Source organism: Meles meles, chromosome 2 (assembly GCF_922984935.1).
Source record: "Meles meles chromosome 2, mMelMel3.1 paternal haplotype, whole genome shotgun sequence".
NCBI lineage: Eukaryota > Metazoa > Chordata > Mammalia > Carnivora > Mustelidae > Meles > Meles meles.
Window position 1 is genome coordinate 24,041,581 of NC_060067.1, and position 20,062 is coordinate 24,061,642.

Genomic DNA, 20,062 nt, shown 5'->3' on the forward strand with positions numbered 1-20,062 from the left:
TCATGTAAAAAAACAAAAATGAAAATTAAGAAAAACCTTTTTTTTTTGAGGTTATGAGTGAGTGCACACGCCTGCATATGTGAGCGAGGGGGAGAGGCAAAGGGAGAAAGAAGAAGAATCTTAAGCAGGCTCCAAGCCCAGTGAGGAGCCGGGCTCTTGGTTTAATCTCATGACCCTGAGATCATGATGTGAGCCTTTCGAAATCAAGTTTGACAATGGGTAACTGACTGAGCCACCCAGGTACACCACCCGTCTGCTTTTAAATAGGCTCCACATCCAGCACAGAGCCCAATGCAGGGCTTGAACTCATGACTCTGAAATCAAGACCTGAGCTGAGATCAAGAGTCAGATGTTTAACTGAATGAGCCACCCAGGGGCCCCAAGAAAAACTTTTAAAAAACAAATATGAGTAAAGTTATATTTAATATAATCATCACACCAGAAAAGTTCATTCATAGAGATACACTCTTGATCATCGATCATCCTTAAAAAGAGATATTACCTTTTCTAGTGTTTTAAATATTGGAATTTTTTCCCGTGTAGAGTAATTTATAGAGCAAGATCTTCGCTGTATTATATGTTGGAGTTTTTCTAGCTCTTTCTTATAATAGTCTCGTTCTTCTTCTATACCTTTCAGAAATGTATCTAAACGAGAGGGTGACTTGTCTCGACGTTTTATTCCATGTTCTAGCCTCATCCTTTCAAGTTCCAGAGTAAGTTCTCTTTCTGTAAATTAATTAAAAATTAAAAGTATTGCATATAAATTATACAATTAACCAAACTAAGTCTTAGGATACAAGCTACTAAAAATCATTAACTTTTGTACGTCATCTATCACTGGCTGCTATCAAAATTATTGATATTGAAATTTCTCAAAAATATTGAGAAAAATGAGGAAAAAGAGCACAAATTACATTGAAAATTTAAATAAAATCTAGTAAGTCAAAATCCTCCTACTTTTGTCCCGTCACAAGGATGGTACTATTTAGTACTATAGAATGAATAAACTATAACATGGTACTTTCTGGTCACCTGAAAATGCATTAAAAGAAAATTTATCTATAAGCAATTAATCATAGTATGTATGACTTTTAACATTAAGCTTGAATTTAATACAGTTTTACACAAAGAGATCAAAATAACTCATCTTTCTCCAAATAAGTACAACTATTAACTTTTACAACAAAATTTACCTTTTCTTGAGTCAAAGTAGCCTAATACTGGTAATTTCACATAGTTCAATCTAACTTAACTCTGAGGCATGAAATGATTTTCAAGACATATTCTGATTCACTCTCATCTCTTCTTTCATTCATTTGATAGGTATTTATGGAGCATTTACTCTATGCCCAGCACTAGCTAAGAATATAAGTATGAAAAACATAGCTAAAGTCAAACAATTATTCTAATCGTGTAGAAGGGTAAAATCTACAAAAGAATAGCATGTAATGCAATCTGGAGGATGAACTGGCAAATTCATCCCAAGGAGTGACCAGAGAGGTAAGAAGAAAGACGAGTGGGAAGGAATGGGCTATTAGGGTAAATGCTAAGAAGTCAAATGAATGAATGAAAGTATCCACCATGTTGAGCATAATGGGGATGAGGGAAGCCCTTCCAAGAGCAGCTCAGGTGGGGATGGAGGCCAGCTGGAGTGGACTGAGGAGCTAAAGGGTAGTGATCAAGCAGAAACAGCAAGGGTGGATGACCTTTCAAGCTGTTAAAACCGTGGAAAAGAGAAAAGGGTAGCTAGAGGGAATGGGTCAAAGTTTTTGTTATAGAACAGGAAAAGGGTAAGCATGGTTTGTTGTTGTGTTGTTTAAATTTCAGTTAGCAAACAGTGTGATATTAGTTTCAGCTATACGATATAGTGATTCAACACTTTCATACATTACCCAGGGCTCATCACAGCAAGTGCACTCCTTAATTTCCATCACCCATTCCCCCCAACCTACCTCCCCTCTGGTAACCATCACTTTGTTCTCTAGAGTTCAGAGTCCATTTCTTTTTTCTTTCCCTTTTTTTTTAATTTTAAAGATTTTATTTTGAAGTAATTTCTACCCCCAACACGGGGCTCAAACTCACAGCTCCGAGATCAAGAATTGCAAGCTCTTCCAACTGAGCCAGCCACGTGCCTCAATAGTTTATTTCTTTGTTTGCCTCTTTTTTTCCCCCTTTGCCCATTTGTTTTCTTAAATTCCACATATGAGCGGGGTGTCTGGGTGGCTCAGTTGGTTGGGTGTCTGCCTTTGGCTCAGGTCATGATCCCAAAGTCCTAGGATTGGGTCCTGGATTGGTCTCCCAACTCAAAAGGGAGTCTGCTTCTCCCTCTTCCTTCTACTCATCCCTCCTGCTCATGCTCTAAGTAAATAAAATATTTACCAAAAAATCCCACATGAGTGAAATCATATCATATTTGTCTTTTTCTGACTCATTTCACTTAGCTTAATACTCAATTTCACCTAGCTTAATACTTAATAGCTCCATCCATATTGCTGTAAATGGCAAGATTTCATTTTTTTTTATGGCTAATATTCCATTGTATACACCATATCTTTTTTTTTTTTTTAAGATTTCGTTTATTTATTTGTCAGAGAGAGAGAGAGAGCTCACAAGCATGGGAAGCAGCAGGCAGAGGGAGAAGCAGTCTCCCCACTTAGCAAGGAACCTGATGTGGAACTTGATCCCAGGACCCTGGGATCATGACCTGAGCCGAAGGCAGGCACTCAACCAACTGAGCCACCCAGGCGTCCCACCACATCTTCCTTATCCACTCTTTAACTGATAGACACTCAGTTGTTTCTATAATTTGGCTATTGCAGCTAATGCTGCTTTAACATCAGAATGCATGTATACCTTTGAATTAGTATTTTCGTGTTCTCTAGGTGAATACCTACTAGTGTGATTGACGGATTATAGGGTAGTTCTTTTTTTTTTTTTTAAAGATTTTATTTATTTATTTGACTGAGAGAGATCACAAGTAGATAGAGAGGCAGGCAGAGAGAGAGAGAGAGGGAAGCAGGCTCCCTGCTGAGCAGAGAGCCCAACGCGGGACTCGATCCCAGGACCCCGAGATCATGACCTGAGCCGAAGGCAGCGGCTTAACCCACTGAGCCACCCAGGCGCCCCAGGGTAGTTCTATTTTTACATTTTTGAGGAAGCTCCATACTATTTTCCCCAGTGGCTGCATCAGTTTGCATTCCTAAACAGTACAAGAGTGTTCCCCTTTCTCTGCATCCTTGCCAACACCTTTTGTTTCTTGTGTTGTTGATTTTAGCCACTCTGACAGATGTGAGGTGATATCTCACTGTAGTTCTGATTTGCATTTTCCTGATGGTAATTGATGATGAGCAGCTTTTCATGTGTCTCTTGGCCATCTGTATGTCTATTCATGTCTTCTACCCATTTTTTTTACTGGATTATTTGCTTTTCTGGTGCTGAGTTTTGTAAGTTCTTTATATATTTTGGATACTAATCCTTTATCAGTTATGTCATTCGCAAATATCTTCTCCCTTTCTGTAGGCTGCCTTTTAGTTTTGTTGATTGTTTTCTTTGCTGCGTAAAAGCTTTTTATTTTGATGTAGTCCCAATAGTTTATTTTTGCTTTTGTTTCCCTTGCCTCAAGAGACATATCAGGGTAAGTATGTTTAAATGTCAATGGACAAAAACAGTACAGACTTAAGTTATAGAAAAGGGAGAATATGCAATGTTTTAAAACTAGGATAGAATCCAGATAACAGATGGAGGCAGTGGCCTTTCCTAAGATGGACACACTTCCATAGTAACAGGAGGGAAGATAAAAGTGCACAGTTTAAGATCTTGGGATAGGAAACTGACAGAAGGCCTCCCTGACGGCTTCTATTCTCTTAGGGAACCTGAAAATCGCCCACTCAGAATGGGAGGTGGAATGAGAGTCATAGGCTTATTGAGAATGGAAAACATTTGGAATGTTCTCAGCAAAGAGTAGGAGATCAAGTGATAAGAAATACAGAGTAAGATTTCCATACATCATTGAGAGTGCTGCTGAAGTTCAGGACCATCTAATTTACTGATAGTCTGGTGCACACGCAAGCAGTAGTTGCTCATGTGCACGTGTGTAGAAGGTACATATTTTGGTTGACCTGTGCTTGGATTTTTGGCAGCCTACTGCATTTGCACCACAGAGAAACAGGGAGTTTCAGATATGAAAGATCACACTGAAATGATATGCCACAGCTAGGTATGAAAGGAACTATATTGCAAACTTTTATACACAGGTCTAAGCACTTTAATGTATTAACCCATTTAATCCTCAGAATAATCCTTTGGGTAAGTGCCATCATTAACTCCATAGACAGGGAAACTAAAGCATAGAGAGGTTAAGTAACGTGCTCAAGTCATTAAGGCAGTAAGTGGAGAAGGAGTCAAACAGATTATCCACATAGATGCTGAAGAGCCTAGGATACTGCCTCTTTACAACACAGAACACTGGCTTTCTTTTACTTCTGAAGACACATGGGAATTTGACAGCACCAGGCTTCTGCTCTTGCCGTTCCCTTTGCCTGGAAAAAATGGTCCCAAATTTTCATTTGGCTGGTGTCTTGTCTCTGAGATCTTGGGTCAATCTCTAGCACATCCCCCCCAATTTTAATACCTTTTATCATCTAAAATTGGGCTTTTTATGTGCTACTAGTTTGTCTAGCTAGAACAAAGGCTCCACAAAAGCAGGAACTTTGTGTATTTTTTTTACCATCATATACCTTAGTACCCAAAACAGAGCCTGGCACACAACAGGCTCATACACAGTTGTTGAATGAATGGATGAATTCTTACATGTTTCTTAAACTAACTCATTAGGGCTGGTACCTAGCGGAAAGTTGCCCTACTGGGAGAAAGAGATAAAAAGAGAGAAAGAGAGAAAGAACACATGGGAATGTGTTCTTTCAATTGATACAAGTGCCTCTCCTTATAAAGATTCTGCATTTCAAATTTTCACTATTTCAGAAGTTTTCCTTAGTCTTAATTAATTCTATTATCTGCATCAAAAAAGAATATACTTCTTGAGGCAAACCATAAGAGACTATGGACTCTGAAAAACAACCTGAGGGTTTTGAAGGGTCAGGGGTGGGAGGCTGGGGGAACAGGTGGTGGGTAATAGGGAGGGCACGTTTTGCATGGAGCACTGGGTGTTGTGCAAAAACAATGAATACTGTTATGCTGAAAAAAATAAATAAAATGGGAAAAAAAAATACTTCTTTTCGAAAATATTCAAGCATTCCCTGTACCAACTAGTCAAAATATAAAAAAATCCTGTAAGGCTGCTGAAGGAGATTTTCCACTCTATCTATAGCATCCAGTATGGTTTCTGGTATGAGCACTCTACAAATATTTATTGAATTTAAGAATGAATGAAAGATAATCTACTAAGAAAAATAATATGTCAGGAGGGAATAACAATCACTTTTTAAGTTATCGACATTTTATATTTTACCTGTAACTGCAAAACTTTCCATTTTTTTGTTAAGTCTTTGCTTTTCTTGTTCAAGCTGATGAACAACAGTTTCCAGATCTGATTTTATAAGTAGTTCATCACTCAGTCTCTCCTTTTCTTTATGGCATAAATTTAATTCCTGCAAATTTTAATATCATAGTTAAGATTTCTAATAACTTTTAAAAATATTATAGAACTTAAAATTGATATTTTGGTAAGGACATTTAATTAAGAGTAAGTCATATATATACAGACACACACTTTTGGTTAGTCAAATACACAGGTTCATCTAAAGCTAATTATCAACTGTGGCTAAAAGGACCACAAAACCCAAATATCAACAGGGCTCCTTTCTGAGTAGTAGAATTATTAGATTTTATTTTTTCTTAATTTGCTTAGCATATTGTCTACTTTTTAAAATAAATATGCACTTTTGCAATAAAAAGTTTTAAAGCCTTTTTATTTTTAAAATAAGGCAGAAGTAGACACAGTGCTCTAAGACTATCATAGGTATCACTGGTATTGTCTCAGGCTCATCTATACAATAAGAGCAGTACCTGGTTTCATGTGGCTCCTGGGTGGCTCAGTGGGTTAAGTCTCTGCTTTTAGCTTAGGTCATGGTCTCAGGGTCCTGGGATCAAGCCCCACATCAGGCTCTCTGCTCAGCAGGGAGCCTGCTTCTCCCTCTCTCTCTGCCTGCCTCTCTGCCTACTTGTGATCTTTCTCTCTCTCTGTCAAATTAATAAATAAAATCTTAGGGGAAAAAAAAAAAAAAAGCAGTACCTGGACACCGAGGATTCATGGATGAGGATGAAACTAAGGCTGTGAAGCACTCTGCACAGTGTCTAGAACATGGCAAGTGCTTAATAAATGTTAGCTACTAATATCATTAGTATTTATCTTAAAAATACTAATATAGCACTAATTGGAAAATATCAGAATGGTCAGAAAGTAGCTATGGCATCTTTGTCAGCCAGTACTACTGAGACTAGGTCAGAGTCCGAGACAAGCATTACAAATCACATTCAACTGTTCATAGTGTACAAACGATAGCAGCAACCCAAAATCCCTGCCCTCACAGAGTTTATACTGTTAGTAAAAACACCATCAAAACATCTACTTTCTGTTTACTGACCTCATGGAAGAATTTCACAGTATCTATGAGACTCAAGAGCAGAAAACAGTAAAAAAGAAAAAAAAAAGAGTGGACAACATTGAGCAGGTTTAGTTAATTTAGTTATTCAATACTAACTTGAGTAGCTACAAGTCAATACAAAAGAAGTCACCGTGATTCACAGTGAGCATATAAAAGCAAGTGTTCAAGTACATACAGTGTGGCAGCATATCACAATGGCTTCATTTTTAAATTTGCCTTACACTATCCGAACATTGCCGCTACACTGTGTTAGACTATATATAATGAGAAAACTTGAAAATGATTAGTCTTAGTTTCTAATCTTAAAAGAAACTCATCCAATTTAACAAGCTACTAAAAAAAAATCCCCAATCATCTTTTAGGTGACCACCCAGGAGTTTTCTTTCCTTTCTTTTTTTTTTCACCCAGCAGTTTCTAACTGGAAGCAAGACATGCTGTCAGTTCTAGACTATAGAACTCTATGCTACATCTGGGCTTATGCTGGGGTGATTACTATTTTTCTTATTTGAAGACTACCAGAAGACGACAAATATTACCTAGAAAAATGATTTGCGCTACCAAACAAAGCTATTAAAAGAGGCCTGATGGTTTTTTATTTTTTTAAGATTTTATTTTTAAGTAATCTCTATACCTGATGTGGAGCTCGAACTTACAACCCTGAGATCAAGAGTCACACTCCAGGGGTGCCTGGGTGGCTCAGTCAGTTAAGTGTCCAACTCTTGACTTTGGCTTAGGTCACGATCTCAAGGTTAGGAGACTGAGCCCTGCAATGGGCTCCTGTGCTCAGGGCAGAGCCTGCTTCTTATCCTCCCCCTCTATCTCTCCCCCCAACTCACATACACACATGCGCTCTCTTTCTCTAAAATAAACACAAAAATCTTAAAAAAAAAGTTGTCCACTTCAACTGAGCCAGCCAGGTGCCCCAGACTGAGTGCTTTTAATAAAAGTCAACAACTTTAACAAATAATTTTCAATTTTTAATTTTAATACTAGCAAACTGATAAGTCATGAAGTAGTTAATATAAAATTCCTAACAAGTTTTCCAAATTCAAATTTAACCTGCTATCTACTGCATATGAGATTAAAGAATTATAAAAATAGAAACAAAATTAAGTACATCCATGGTGGAATATTACCAAGCCAAACAAGCATGAAACTAAAAAACACTGTGTTAAATCAAAGAAGCCAGACACAAATGACCACATTATATGATTCCATTGGTATAAATTGTCCAGAATATGCAAGTCTATAGAAATAGAAAGATTAGTAGTTGTCAGAGGCTGAGCTGAGGAAAATGGGGAGGGACTGCTAATAGGTATGACGTTTCTTTCTGGAGTGATGAAAATATTTTATTACTTGATCATCAGAATGGTTGCAGCATTTCATGATTACACCAACACCAGTAAATTAAATGTTTAAGAGTGAACAGTAAAACGTGTAAATTATATCTCAATTAAAAATATATGTAAAATACAGCATGCAAAATTTCTTATCAAAAGTTCTGGCAATTCAACATGACATCTACTTACCAGCTGAAGTTTTGCCATTGTTTCTTCAAGATCCCGCATTTCAGAAAGCTTTTTTTTAATCTCTTTCTAGGAATAAAAATCTTATTAGATACAGACCTAAAAGTCAAGAATATTTATCACTAAGTCACATTGCAAATAAGATCAAGTCATTTTTTTGAGTAGTCTTCCTTTTCACCAGTGAGATAGGAAGCTTTAGCTGGTTTTTTTTTTTTTTTTTTTTTTTTTTTTAGCTTTAGCTCTTTTAAGGCTCAATTTCAGTGAAGAGAAGACAAAGTCCAGGCTTCTCTTTAATTTCTTGGTATCCTGAATGCTTATGGGGAGATATCTATAACATCTGAAATGAGAGGGCCCACTTAAAAAACCTACTTTGCCTGATACTTGTAGGACCTTCCTTGAACCTTGATTTTTTGGGTTTTTCTTATGGCACTGTTATTTCCCAATTTTCCTATCTTATTTGATTTCCCTCTACCTGCTACTACCTCTATACAGCAAATGAGAGCACTGAATGCCAATATTAGAATATTTTGACCCAACGTGAGCCAAACTGTCATTTTTGAAAACTGCCAATGGGACCTGAGAAGCAATGTTCAGTATGTTGTGTGCATGAGCAGAGAAAATGCAAAAGAAAGTGGAAAAATAGAGGAATGAGATATAGGAATGTTCCAATGAAACCAGAGCCACAAAAAGTTAAAATTACCTTAATCATGCTCTTAATTTTATTTTTTTAGTAGTCTCTACACCTAATGTAGACCTTAAACTCATGACCCTGAGATAAAGAGTCACATGTACTTCCAACTAAGCTAGGCAAGCACCCCTATATTCTTCATTTGCAAGACTCTTTTGGCTACCCTGGGCCCCTTGAGATTTTGTAATTTTTTCCCATTTCTATAAAAAATGCCATTGGGATTTGGATAGGGATTGTACTGAATCTGTAGATTGTTTTGAGTACCATGGACATTTGAACAATATTAAGTCCTCCAATCCAGGAACATAGGATGTCTTTCCATTTATTTCTGTCTTCTTCAATTTTCTTCAAGAATGTTTTATAGTTTTCAGCATATGGTCTTTAGCCTCCTTGGATAAGTTTATTCCTAAGTATTAGTATTTTAATCTTTTTGATGCTATTGCAAATAGGATTATTTTCTTAATTTACTTTTGGATTTTAAATATTTGCATATGGAAACACACCTGCTTTTTTGCATTGATTTTGTATCCTGCAACTCTGCTGAATTTATTAGTTCTGGTTTTTTGTGAAATCTTTAGGGTCTCCTACATATAAGATCATGTCATCTGGAACATAATTTTCTTTCTTTCTTTCCAATTTGGATGCCTTTTATTTCTTTTTCTTGCCTAACTGCTTTGGCTAGGATTTCCGATATACACTAAACAGAACTGGTAAGAATGGGGATCCTTGCATTGCTGCTGATCCTAGAGGAAAAGCTTCAATCTTTCACCACTGAGTATAATATACTATGGACTTTTCGTATATGGCCTTCATTATGTTGAGGTATATTAATTTTATTCCACTAATTAGTTGAAATGACATTGTACAAAACTGATTCAATGATATAGAGTCCTGATCCTCAGACTAAGTTATACCCATTCCTGGGATAACATAAATACTTCCAAAGTATTATGTAAAACTGTGGTATACATGTAGTTTTCATGTATCTATATCTGGACTCTTAATTTGGATGTACATTCCTTCTTTAAGAATTATCTACCTGAGGGGCGCCTGGGTGGCTCAGTGGATTAAGCTGCTGCCTTTGGCTCGGGTCATGATCTCAGGGTCCTGGGATCGAGCCCCGCATGGGGCTCTCTGCTCCGCAGGGAGCTTGCTTCCTCCTCTCTCTCTGCCTGCCTCTCTGCCTACTTGTGATCTCTCTCTCTGTCAAATAAATAAAATAAAATCTTTAAAAAAAAAAAAAAAAGAATTATCTACCTGACAATCTGTGTGTGGTCTAAGTATCTCACGATCTTTCCTCTCTCACCTTCCCTCTCACAACTGTTTTCCCCCCACTTTCTATTTTTTTTAATTTTTTTATTTTGTTAAAGATTTTATTTATTTATTTGACAGACAGAGAGAGATCACAAGGAGGCAGAGAGGCAGGCAGAGACAGAGAGGGGGAAGCAGGCTCCCCTGCTGAGCAGAGAGCCCAATGCGGGGTTCGATCCCAGGACCCTGAGACCATGACCTGAGCCAAAGGCAGAGGCTTAACCCACTGAGCCACCCAGGCGCCCCTTCCCCCCACTTTCTAAAGCAAAGTCATGCATCTAATGTCATTCAAAATATGAAAAACTTTTGAAGCACCAAACAAAAGATAATCAAAGTTTATGAAAGATATGTATTAAGATATACATTAATAAGATGTATCTTATTAAGAGATATATTTCCAATAAAATTTCACTTTTCAATTCGGTAGGTATCAACATTTGTGCTGTATTTGTCACTTTGATCCACCAATTACTAATAATTATATCACTATTCAGAGAAAAGTGTTAGCACTTTGAACCTTGTAGTCAAAGGACATTTTTTAAAAAAAGATTTTTATTTATTTACTTGACAGAGAGAGATCACAAGTAGGCAGAGGCAAGCAGAGAGAGAGGAGGAAGCAGGCTCCCCACTGAGCAGGAAGCCCGATGCGGGGCTCGATCCCAGGACCCTGGGATCATGACCTGAGCTGAAGTCAGAGGCTTTAACCCACTGAGCCACCCAGATGCCCTGTCAAAGGACATTTTTTAAAATAAAAAATTTCTAAATAAATAAATAATTTCAATTCATGTATTTTTTATTGCAGAGATGTTTGATAGAGTGATCAGGAAAAGATATTTAAGCATAAATATATTAAAATAGGATAAAACTCTGTGGAGATTTCAAGAAGAAAGAGTCATTTAGCTATATTTAAAAGAACGATGTGACAGTTTTAAGAGATCAGTATTTAGAACAGACTGGAAATTACATCTTTCATTCCTATATATATACTCATTATTATTTTTTAAAAGATTATATTTATTTTTTTTGACCGAGTGAGAGAGGGAATACAAGCAGAGGGAGTAAGAGATGGAGAAGCGGGCTCCCCGCTGAGCATGGAGCCCCATGTGGGGCTTGATCCCAGGACCATGACCTGAGCAGAAGGCAGACACTTAATGACTGAGCCACCCAGGTGCCCCTACTCATTATTATTTTTAAAAGATTTTATTTTTAAGTAATCTCTACACCCAACTTGGGGCTCAAACTCACAATCCTGAGATCAAGAGTTGCATGCTCCTCCCACCACACCAGGCAGGTGTCCCCTTTCATATCTGTTTTAAACTTAAGATGAAAAATGTTAGCTACCAAATTAAAAATGTGTTAAGTACAAACACTATTTCAGAAAATACTTTTAAAGAGATCATGAGCACAAAATGACACAGAGGACAAACTTCCAAAGCTTGCTCACAATGTAGAGATGAAAATCTTGAGGAAAAATAGGACAAAATCTATAGGAGAGCTATCCTAACAAAAGGTGTGCTTTAGAAACACACCTAAGAGTGTAAACACCACTTCAGAAAAACTTGAATTATGAAACAAACAAACCAAAAGACCAAATCAGGTATCAAAGGGGCTTACGCTCACTATGTTCCAAGAGAATCAACAAATGTTCCCACAACCTAGACATACCTTTGCTTCTTCAAGTTCTTTATCAGCAGTCTCAAGCACTTCTTCTTTATGTCTTTCTAACTGCTGTGCTAACTGGTCTATTTCAGTTAATTCTTGGCAGAGTTTTTCATTTTTGTTACTTAAATTAACAACTTCAGTAGTCACTGTTTCCTTGGTTTCCATAAGCTCCTGTATATGCTTTTCCAGGTCTTTATTAGCTCGCTGAAGAAAGTCAACCTAAATTGAATTTGTAATTCACAGGTTTGTGAATTTGAAAATTATCCTAAATACTGAACTTTCAAAAATATTTCAAAATGCTGTATTTTTTTTTAAATACGGAAAATTTAAACCACAGCTATTTTGCATTTGCAATCCTACACTACTTTGATTCACAAAACTGACAGTGCAGGGTGTAATAAAAATATATAGCCATTGGCTTCCAATCTTTAAATGGGAATGGAAAGGAAAAGGAAAACATTCATGTGAACTTTTTCCCAACACAGAGTTCTAAAATTATGACAAGACTATCACTACAATGATACTACTACTCTAGACTGTGCTGTCCAATGTAGCAGTCACTAGCATCCACAAGTGCACACTGTGGCTCCGCCAAACTGAGATGTGCTCTAAATGTAAGACAGATACAAGATTTCAAAGACGTGATAAAAAAAGAATGTAAAATATCTCAACATTCATATTTTACAACATTAATTATACATTGAAATTATATTTTGGACATACTGAGGTAGATACATTATTAAAATTAATTTCATTTGTTTCTTTTTATTTTCTTAATCTGGCAACTAGAAAGTTTTACAGTTTTGTTTTACATTTTGATCTGAGATTCATTTTCTTTTCTTTTTTTTAAGTGGGCTCCACAGAAGCTTGAACTTATGATCCTGAGATCAAGTCCTGAGCTGAGATCAAGAGTCGGTCAGATGCTTAACCAACTGAGTCACCCATGTGCCCCTAGAAAATTTTAAGTTACATATGTGGATCATATCATATTTGTATTGGACAGCACTGCTCTAGAGCTACTGCCGATATTCCTGACTTAGTCTATTCTGGTTACAGGCCAGGCAGCAATGACAGGTCTAAATTTCTAAAGGTAACATAATATGCTTTATATAACTCTCCTGTTCTTCTACTCTTAGGTCAAATGCATGGCAAGGGAATCTAATACATGTTTAGTTTTTATATTACTTTTTAAAAATCTTTTTTTATATTATAAAACAAAGAAAATTTTAAAAACAATGAAAACCAAAAAGAGTATCTCATCACACAAAGATAAACTGTTAGTACATTTTGGTATATTCTCTTCCAGTGTTTTCTCTCTCCAAGTTCATATGCACTTTTTTTTTTAAGATTTTATTTATTTATCAGAGAGAGAGAGTGTGTGTGTGTGTGAGAGAGAGCGTGCACACATAAGCAGGCAGAGAAGCAGGCTCCCTGCCGAGCAAGGAGCCCAATGCGGCACTCGATCCCAGGACCCTAGAATCATGACCTGAGATGAGACACCCAGGCGTCCCCATATGTACATTTTTAAAAAGCAAACTGAACATCACACTGTGCCTACAATTTATTCACTTCTTTTAAATACTTAACATTATGGTATATATTTTTCTGCCTCACTATTCTTTTTTTTTCATTAAATATTCTTTAAAAACATGATTTTTCAATAGCTGCATCCTATTTCTGGACACTTTGGCTCTATCAAATTTTTCCTACTGTAAATAATACACTAGTGAAAAACTGTCACTTTTACATTTAATGATTTTATAAACATTTAATGATTTTACATACTCAATGAAATAATTATAAACATTTAATGATTTTACATACTCAATGAAATAATTACAAAAGTCATTACCTGAATATTTAAATGAGCAATAAGCTTTTCATTGGTTTTATTTCTAGACTCCAGAGAGAGAATATCAGGGGAGCGGCCACTGTCCAATGCAACTGATAGTCGTTCTATCTCTCGTTCTCTTAGTTCAATCTGAAGACATAAAGTCACGTTATTAATTTTAAAAATCTGCTTTGAACTGAAGTAATTAACACTGTATAAACACTTATTTGGTTATACTTACATTTTTCTTATGTTTCACAATGTGTATAAGAGATTAACATTCATATATGTACCCATAAATGTAACATATTATGAAATGTACATACACAAGCAAAAAATAAACACAGAACATTTCAAAATGAGAATGTCAACAAAGAGGTCTTTTTTAGACTTTATTTATTTATTTATTTGACAGAGAGAGCACAAGGAGGCTGAGCGGCAGGCAGAGGGAGAGGGAGAAGCAGGCTCTCCACTGAGCAGAGAGCCCGATGCGGGGCTTGATCCTAGGACCTGGGATCACGACCCGAGCTGAAGGCAGCCGCTTAACTGTCTGAGACGCCAGGTGCCCCTCAACAAAGCTTTCATAAGTATTTCTATTGAACAAATTCTTCCCAATTAACTAATTTTTGTTCTTTTTTCCTCCTTCCTCCACGATTAGGCAATGTTTATATAAAAAGAAACTATTGGGCACTAGAACTGAGTCTGAGCTACTTCAGTGCCTGGCACTGAGTAAATGCAGAATGAACAAATGGATGTAGGACACAAAGAATTGCTATGGAAACTCAGTATGGAAAAGAACAGGAAGTTGGGGTGAATTTAATTAATTATCTATTATTTAGAAAACAACACACATAAAATCACAGAGATCACTATCAACCATGATACTCACTCACACGCATGATTTTGGAAAAACCCAAACACTGTATAGCTTTGGGTTCTAGGGTTTTTGTTTTTTTCCAAAAAATTGAAAAGGAATGCAAAGCATTCAACTCAACAATTATGGAGTACAATTTTGGTATATGAAGAATAAAATATGATCTTTGACTTTCAGGAACATAGTTTTACAGGGAAAACTAGCAAGTAAGCCAGTAATTGCTATGTAATACGTTGTTCAACGGCAGAATAAAGAGGTATATGGCACTAAAGCAGTTAAGGGAATAAAATGATTTACTCTCCATGATATATTTATATGTCTGTGGAAACTAGTGAAGGCTTTATCGAATAGATATGTCCTTCATATGCTATGAAGAGAAAAAAGGAGGAATGTTCCAGGCAGTGACACAGAAGCAGAAAGCCACACGGTATGACCGAAGGAGCAGAGATGGCTCAGTAAGACTGGATTGTTATGTGCAAGGGAACTTATGGTTGGGTCTGAAGAATCAGGCAGGATTTAACTATGGTAAGCTCTGAATACTTTGCTAAAGAGAAAGACTGCTCTGGACTAAAAGATGAATAAGAATAAAACTAGACGAAGGGAGACCTATTGGAGAAATGTATGAGAGATGAATAAGGCATAAACAGTGAGTAAGTTAGAGCAGAAAAAGTAAGTTTACAAAGTACTTAGAAGTGACAGAACTTGATGAGTGGTATGTGAAGGGAAGAGAATGAGATCTAGAAAGACTACAGAATGTTGACTTGGGCAGATGGCGATGCTACCAACCGAAGTAGAGAATATAGGAGGGAAAACAGATTTGAGGTAGAAGATAACAAGTTCAGTACTAGGCATATGGTACAGAGAGCTTTTATCCGAGTAGAAATGCCCAGTATGAAATTGTATGTATGGGTCTGGGGTTCTGTAGAGATTTGAGCCAGAAAGACTGAAAAGTTATAAACATTCAGGGAATATTTTAAACCAAGAGAGTAAATGAGGCTTTCTGAGACAATGTACAGGGGAAGAGGATAGGGTCAAGGACAGGATCTTGAAAAACAGTAATATTTAAGGGAACAGGTAGAGGGAAAAAAGCAAAGAAAAAAATGATAAGAGATTTTTTAAAAAGGGAAAACTGAAAGAAAATGAAGTCATGAAAGCGTTTTAAAGAGAAATTACCAATAATGACAAATACTACAGAGGGTCAAGAAATGAAAGTCTAAACGTATCCTTTTTGGATCAAGCAATTAATGTCACTGGCGTCATTAACTAGACCAATTTCTGTAAAGGGAGACAGATGCCAGAACATGATAGGACAGCAGGAGGTGACGAAGTGGAGACAGAAAAGTAAGACTCTTTAGAGAAGTCTGCATGAGGGAGGAGAAGGCATCAGCAACAAGGAGAGGTAGTTAAAGGAGATCTTTTTAGGGGATGTTAGTAATGACCACAATAGCACCTCTTTCTAGGATGGTTAGGGAGATTAAAAGCATTACTCGCTGTAAAGTGGCTCGAAGTGTTTTTTAAAGAAGGAAAAAATTTTTAAGAAAAGAAAAGAATATTGACGAAAGCAAAAAAAGAAGGATGCCTGGGTGGCTCATTTGGTTGGGCGTCTGCCTTCTGCTCAGGTCATGATCCCAGGGTCATGGATCAAGCCCCACGTCTGGCTCTCTGCTTAGTGGGGAGCCTGCTTCTCTCGCTCTCTCTGCCACTCCCCTGCTTGTGCCCTCTCTGTTTAATACATTTAAAAAACCTTAAAAAAAAAAAAAGGAGCATCGAGGAAATAGAGCGAAGAGCACAGGGACAAAGAATAAGCCTTAAAGAGGAAGAACGCCACATTGCCCATTAAGTCTGTAGAGCCTCAGTGTGCACATTGCTAATCTTAAAGGTAGAAACAAAGTTGAGACAAGGTGATACCTTGAGAGGGTATTTATTATACACTGGGGAAAGAGCTTGTGGAGAACAGTGAAATTTGGAATATAGATTGAGAAAAACAAAACAAACTTAGGTGAAAAAGAAAAAGACATGCAGCAGAGTGGATTCGACTAAGACTGATAACCATAATAAACTGATGGTTTCAGTCAGAATGGTCAGGGAATTTTCTCCAAACACCTCAGCTACCTCACAGAGATAGCAGAGACTGGTCAGCTAATTTTCATAAAGTACCTGGAAAAAAATGTGATGAAACTGTGATTATAATTGAAAAATATCAACAATATTCAACTTGTGAATATTTGATACTTTCAGTCTCTCTCTATACTGTAAGTTTTTTGGTTGACTTCTGGTTGACGTCTTTTCTACTATCGCCCCCTGCTCCCATTCTTTTGCAGTTGACTTGTTTGTGCCTCATTCTTCTCCCGTGCACAGTTAGGAGGCGGCAAACATGATCACAATTCCTTTATACTCCATTTTTATCCAAATATCTTCCAAGTACTTTACGAACTTAACAGTAATACCAACACATAAGTTACATCTATATTTGCATGTGCAAATCACTCCAATAAAATGCAGTCATATGCAGAAAATGAAGAAACATGTTACCCAATTTAAGCTTCAGTAAGCATATTAAGAAAGCAAGCCTGTAATTATACGAATCAGTATTCAGCCAAATACCAACAGAATGTAGGAAAGAACAAAGCTTACTACGGTTACGATCTAATCCTGCATATATTAATTCCCCTGCTTCTTCAGAACACTCCTTTACTAGTTCTTGTAGAGAAAACACACAACAAATACGGTAACTATCAAGAAGAGTTATGTTCCAAATAACAAAACCTACAGTAATAGTAAAAAAAACTACTTACGATGCCACTGTAAAGCATAATACACTTCAAAAAAATACCTCCCAAGATGGAAACAAGTAATATGATTACAGTATTTGGGGAGATAGATGATTCACCTAAAGAAACCCTAAAAGACTACTATTTGCCTCAATGCATAATGGACTAGACTGTTGTCTAAAGCCATCTAAGCCACTCCAGCTATTATCTCTATTAACAAATTGGTGGAAAAGATAAAAGAAAAATTCAGTATCAGTAATACCAAATATAACCCAACTTTATTTACAATCACAGCATAACCATTTCAACAATGCAACCATGCGTCCCTGCTATGGAAGTAAATAAAAATCCTACCTGCTCGGTATAATCTCTCAGTCCACTTTCCATCATTGTTAACTTTTCTTGTAACTGGTGGACTTCCAGTTGAAGTTCTTGAATTCTGAAACACATTTATAACTAATGTCAATATACTTTCATTAAGAAATACATAAAAACAAGAAATGAAACTAGATATGTTCTCCTGTAAATTCTCTATTTTCAATTTCTCAGTAAGGTATACTATAGTTACTATACTATATATACTATATAGTATACTATATATATTATATATACTATACTATACTGTACCAAAGGGTTCCAAATCACAGCATGGATAGAGTACATCATCTTGGAGATTTAATTCTATAAGAATAGATTTAAAAAACTGAGTGTTAAATAATTTGAAATTCAGATACATTATGCCTCCTGTTGCATTCTGATCCTTAAAACTCTTTGAGGTGCTGTTGCCAATTCTTAGGTTCAGGAAACAGAGTCTAGCCCAGAATTCACATTCTGAAGTGAAAAATGGAACTAAAGTGTGTTTTCTGAGCTTAAATGACCCTGTATTTTCTAACGAACTACCTGCAATCCTGGAGAGAAGAAAAATATTGAGAAATACTATAATTCACCAAATAACTACAGCGAAAACCTACTCCTTTCTGGAACCTGTTAATTCTAACAAACCAAGATTTGTCCAAATTATCTCAATTCTACAACTACCCATATGAATTTGTATTACATCAAACTTCACCAAACAGTAACATAAATATGACATAACCACTTTCATACTGGAACAATAAAGCCTGAGGCCAGGTCTGCTTTTTTTTTTTGAAGATTTTATTTATTTCTTTGACAGAGAGAGATCACAAGTAGGCAGAGAGGCAGGCAGAGAGAGAAAGGGAGGAAGCAGGCTTCCCGCTGAGCAGAGAGTCGGATGTGGGGCTCGATCCCAGGACCCTGAGATCATGACCTGAGCCGAAGGCAGAGGCTTTAACCCACTGAGCCACCCAGGCGCCCCCAGGTCTGCTTTTAGGAGAGATTTTCTGTGAACTAGAGTAAGTGAGTAAGCGAGGCTGGCACACCTTGTCCCCGCTGTTACTGGAACCAGTATTTTCTACTAATCTAGGTTTGGGAGAAAAGTAGGTATGCAATTGCACTCATATGCACGCACACAAATCACTCTGTATACAAACACAATGTCTCTGTGCAAAAGAAAACAAACAGGATCACCAAGAGGTTAATGCCACCTATAAGGAAAGAAAGATGTTAAGGAAAAAATTTAAAGACAGAAAATGACAAAACATGCAGACCAAAAAACTCCTTAAATATACTAACACACTGCTAAGTCCTAGATTACAACAGAAAAAACAACCTCCCAAAATATTCCACAATTTAAGTTCAGATAACTGTATAAACAGCCATGTAATACTGGGTGAGAATAACCAAGAGATCCTAATCAGTACCGCCATGAATATTCCTTTAGATTGTTACAAGATTAATGAAGTGGAAAAACTCTTCCATATTCTCTGTATAATCTATAAAATAAAAAGTTATCCATACTGACCATTTTTACTAGTGTGGTACATATTTTAGAATGTTTCTCCAGCTGTGACCACAGAGGCTGTCGTGAGTGTTTTCTCGTTCCTTTGAACCTCTTATAATTTTCTTAACGGCATTCTGTGTACTTCTTGTCTCATCTTTCCTATTAGAATATAAGCTTCTCAAGAGTAGCAATACCATCTTCCTCATGTTCACATCCCCAGAACACTTACATAGTGCCTTTCCCAGAGACGTTAACGAAGTTTTATTTAAAACTGAATTTATATCTGATTCCAGTGTAAGGAAAAACAAGCATAAAGAGCTAGAGAACCATGAAGCAAGAATTCAAGGCCAGTTACAAATCTACTCATGTTCACTGGCATTTGACATATCTGAAGTGAGAAGAGTCCTGCAAAAAGATGAACTGGGTGATGAAACTAAATATTAAAGCAACTCTACTAAAATGGATTCGAGATGGCACTAAATTATTTTAAAGCAAGTAGGGACAGAAACATCAGATTTATGATCTATGTGAGATCAAAGTTTCAAAACAAGTAAAAACAGTCTATACTCAGGATACATTCAGAAAGTACTTCCTGAGTGCTCATACGAAGTTCTGTGCTAGGCCCTGAAGCTACAATAGCAGACTGGAGCCCCAGCAGCAAGAAACTTGGGAGTTAATCAAGTGATTAACTGAAACCAACTAAACATTATTTAACGCACCTGTTATCAGCCACCTGAAGGAGATCTGCAATGTAAGGGTCATCGGGCTGCGGAACTGGATATGAACTGACTTCGGAGGGAGGGACTGGCTCATCAATCTGCATACGTTGGCGCCTAAAAGCAATATTTCTTTTCTTGCCACCTATAACACAATTGTGTATTTGAAGGAATTTAAAAGAAACAAATATTAGAATTA

The 20,062-nt window shown here is 36.7% G+C and overlaps 1 protein-coding gene across 1 annotated transcript in view; it reads right to left on the reverse strand.

Moving 5' to 3' along the window:
- CEP135 (centrosomal protein 135) overlaps nucleotides 1-20,062 on the reverse strand; it is a 79,580-nt gene that overhangs the window by 50,424 nt on the left and 9,094 nt on the right. The window contains exons 5-11 of the mRNA XM_045984324.1: nucleotides 19,867-20,008; nucleotides 17,641-17,725; nucleotides 13,663-13,791; nucleotides 11,814-12,029; nucleotides 8,153-8,218; nucleotides 5,468-5,606; nucleotides 503-726 (exon numbers count right to left, since the gene is read on the reverse strand). Coding sequence (XP_045840280.1) covers nucleotides 503-726; nucleotides 5,468-5,606; nucleotides 8,153-8,218; nucleotides 11,814-12,029; nucleotides 13,663-13,791; nucleotides 17,641-17,725; nucleotides 19,867-20,008 — 1,001 coding nt within the window. The remainder of the gene's footprint in view (nucleotides 1-502; nucleotides 727-5,467; nucleotides 5,607-8,152; nucleotides 8,219-11,813; nucleotides 12,030-13,662; nucleotides 13,792-17,640; nucleotides 17,726-19,866; nucleotides 20,009-20,062) is intronic.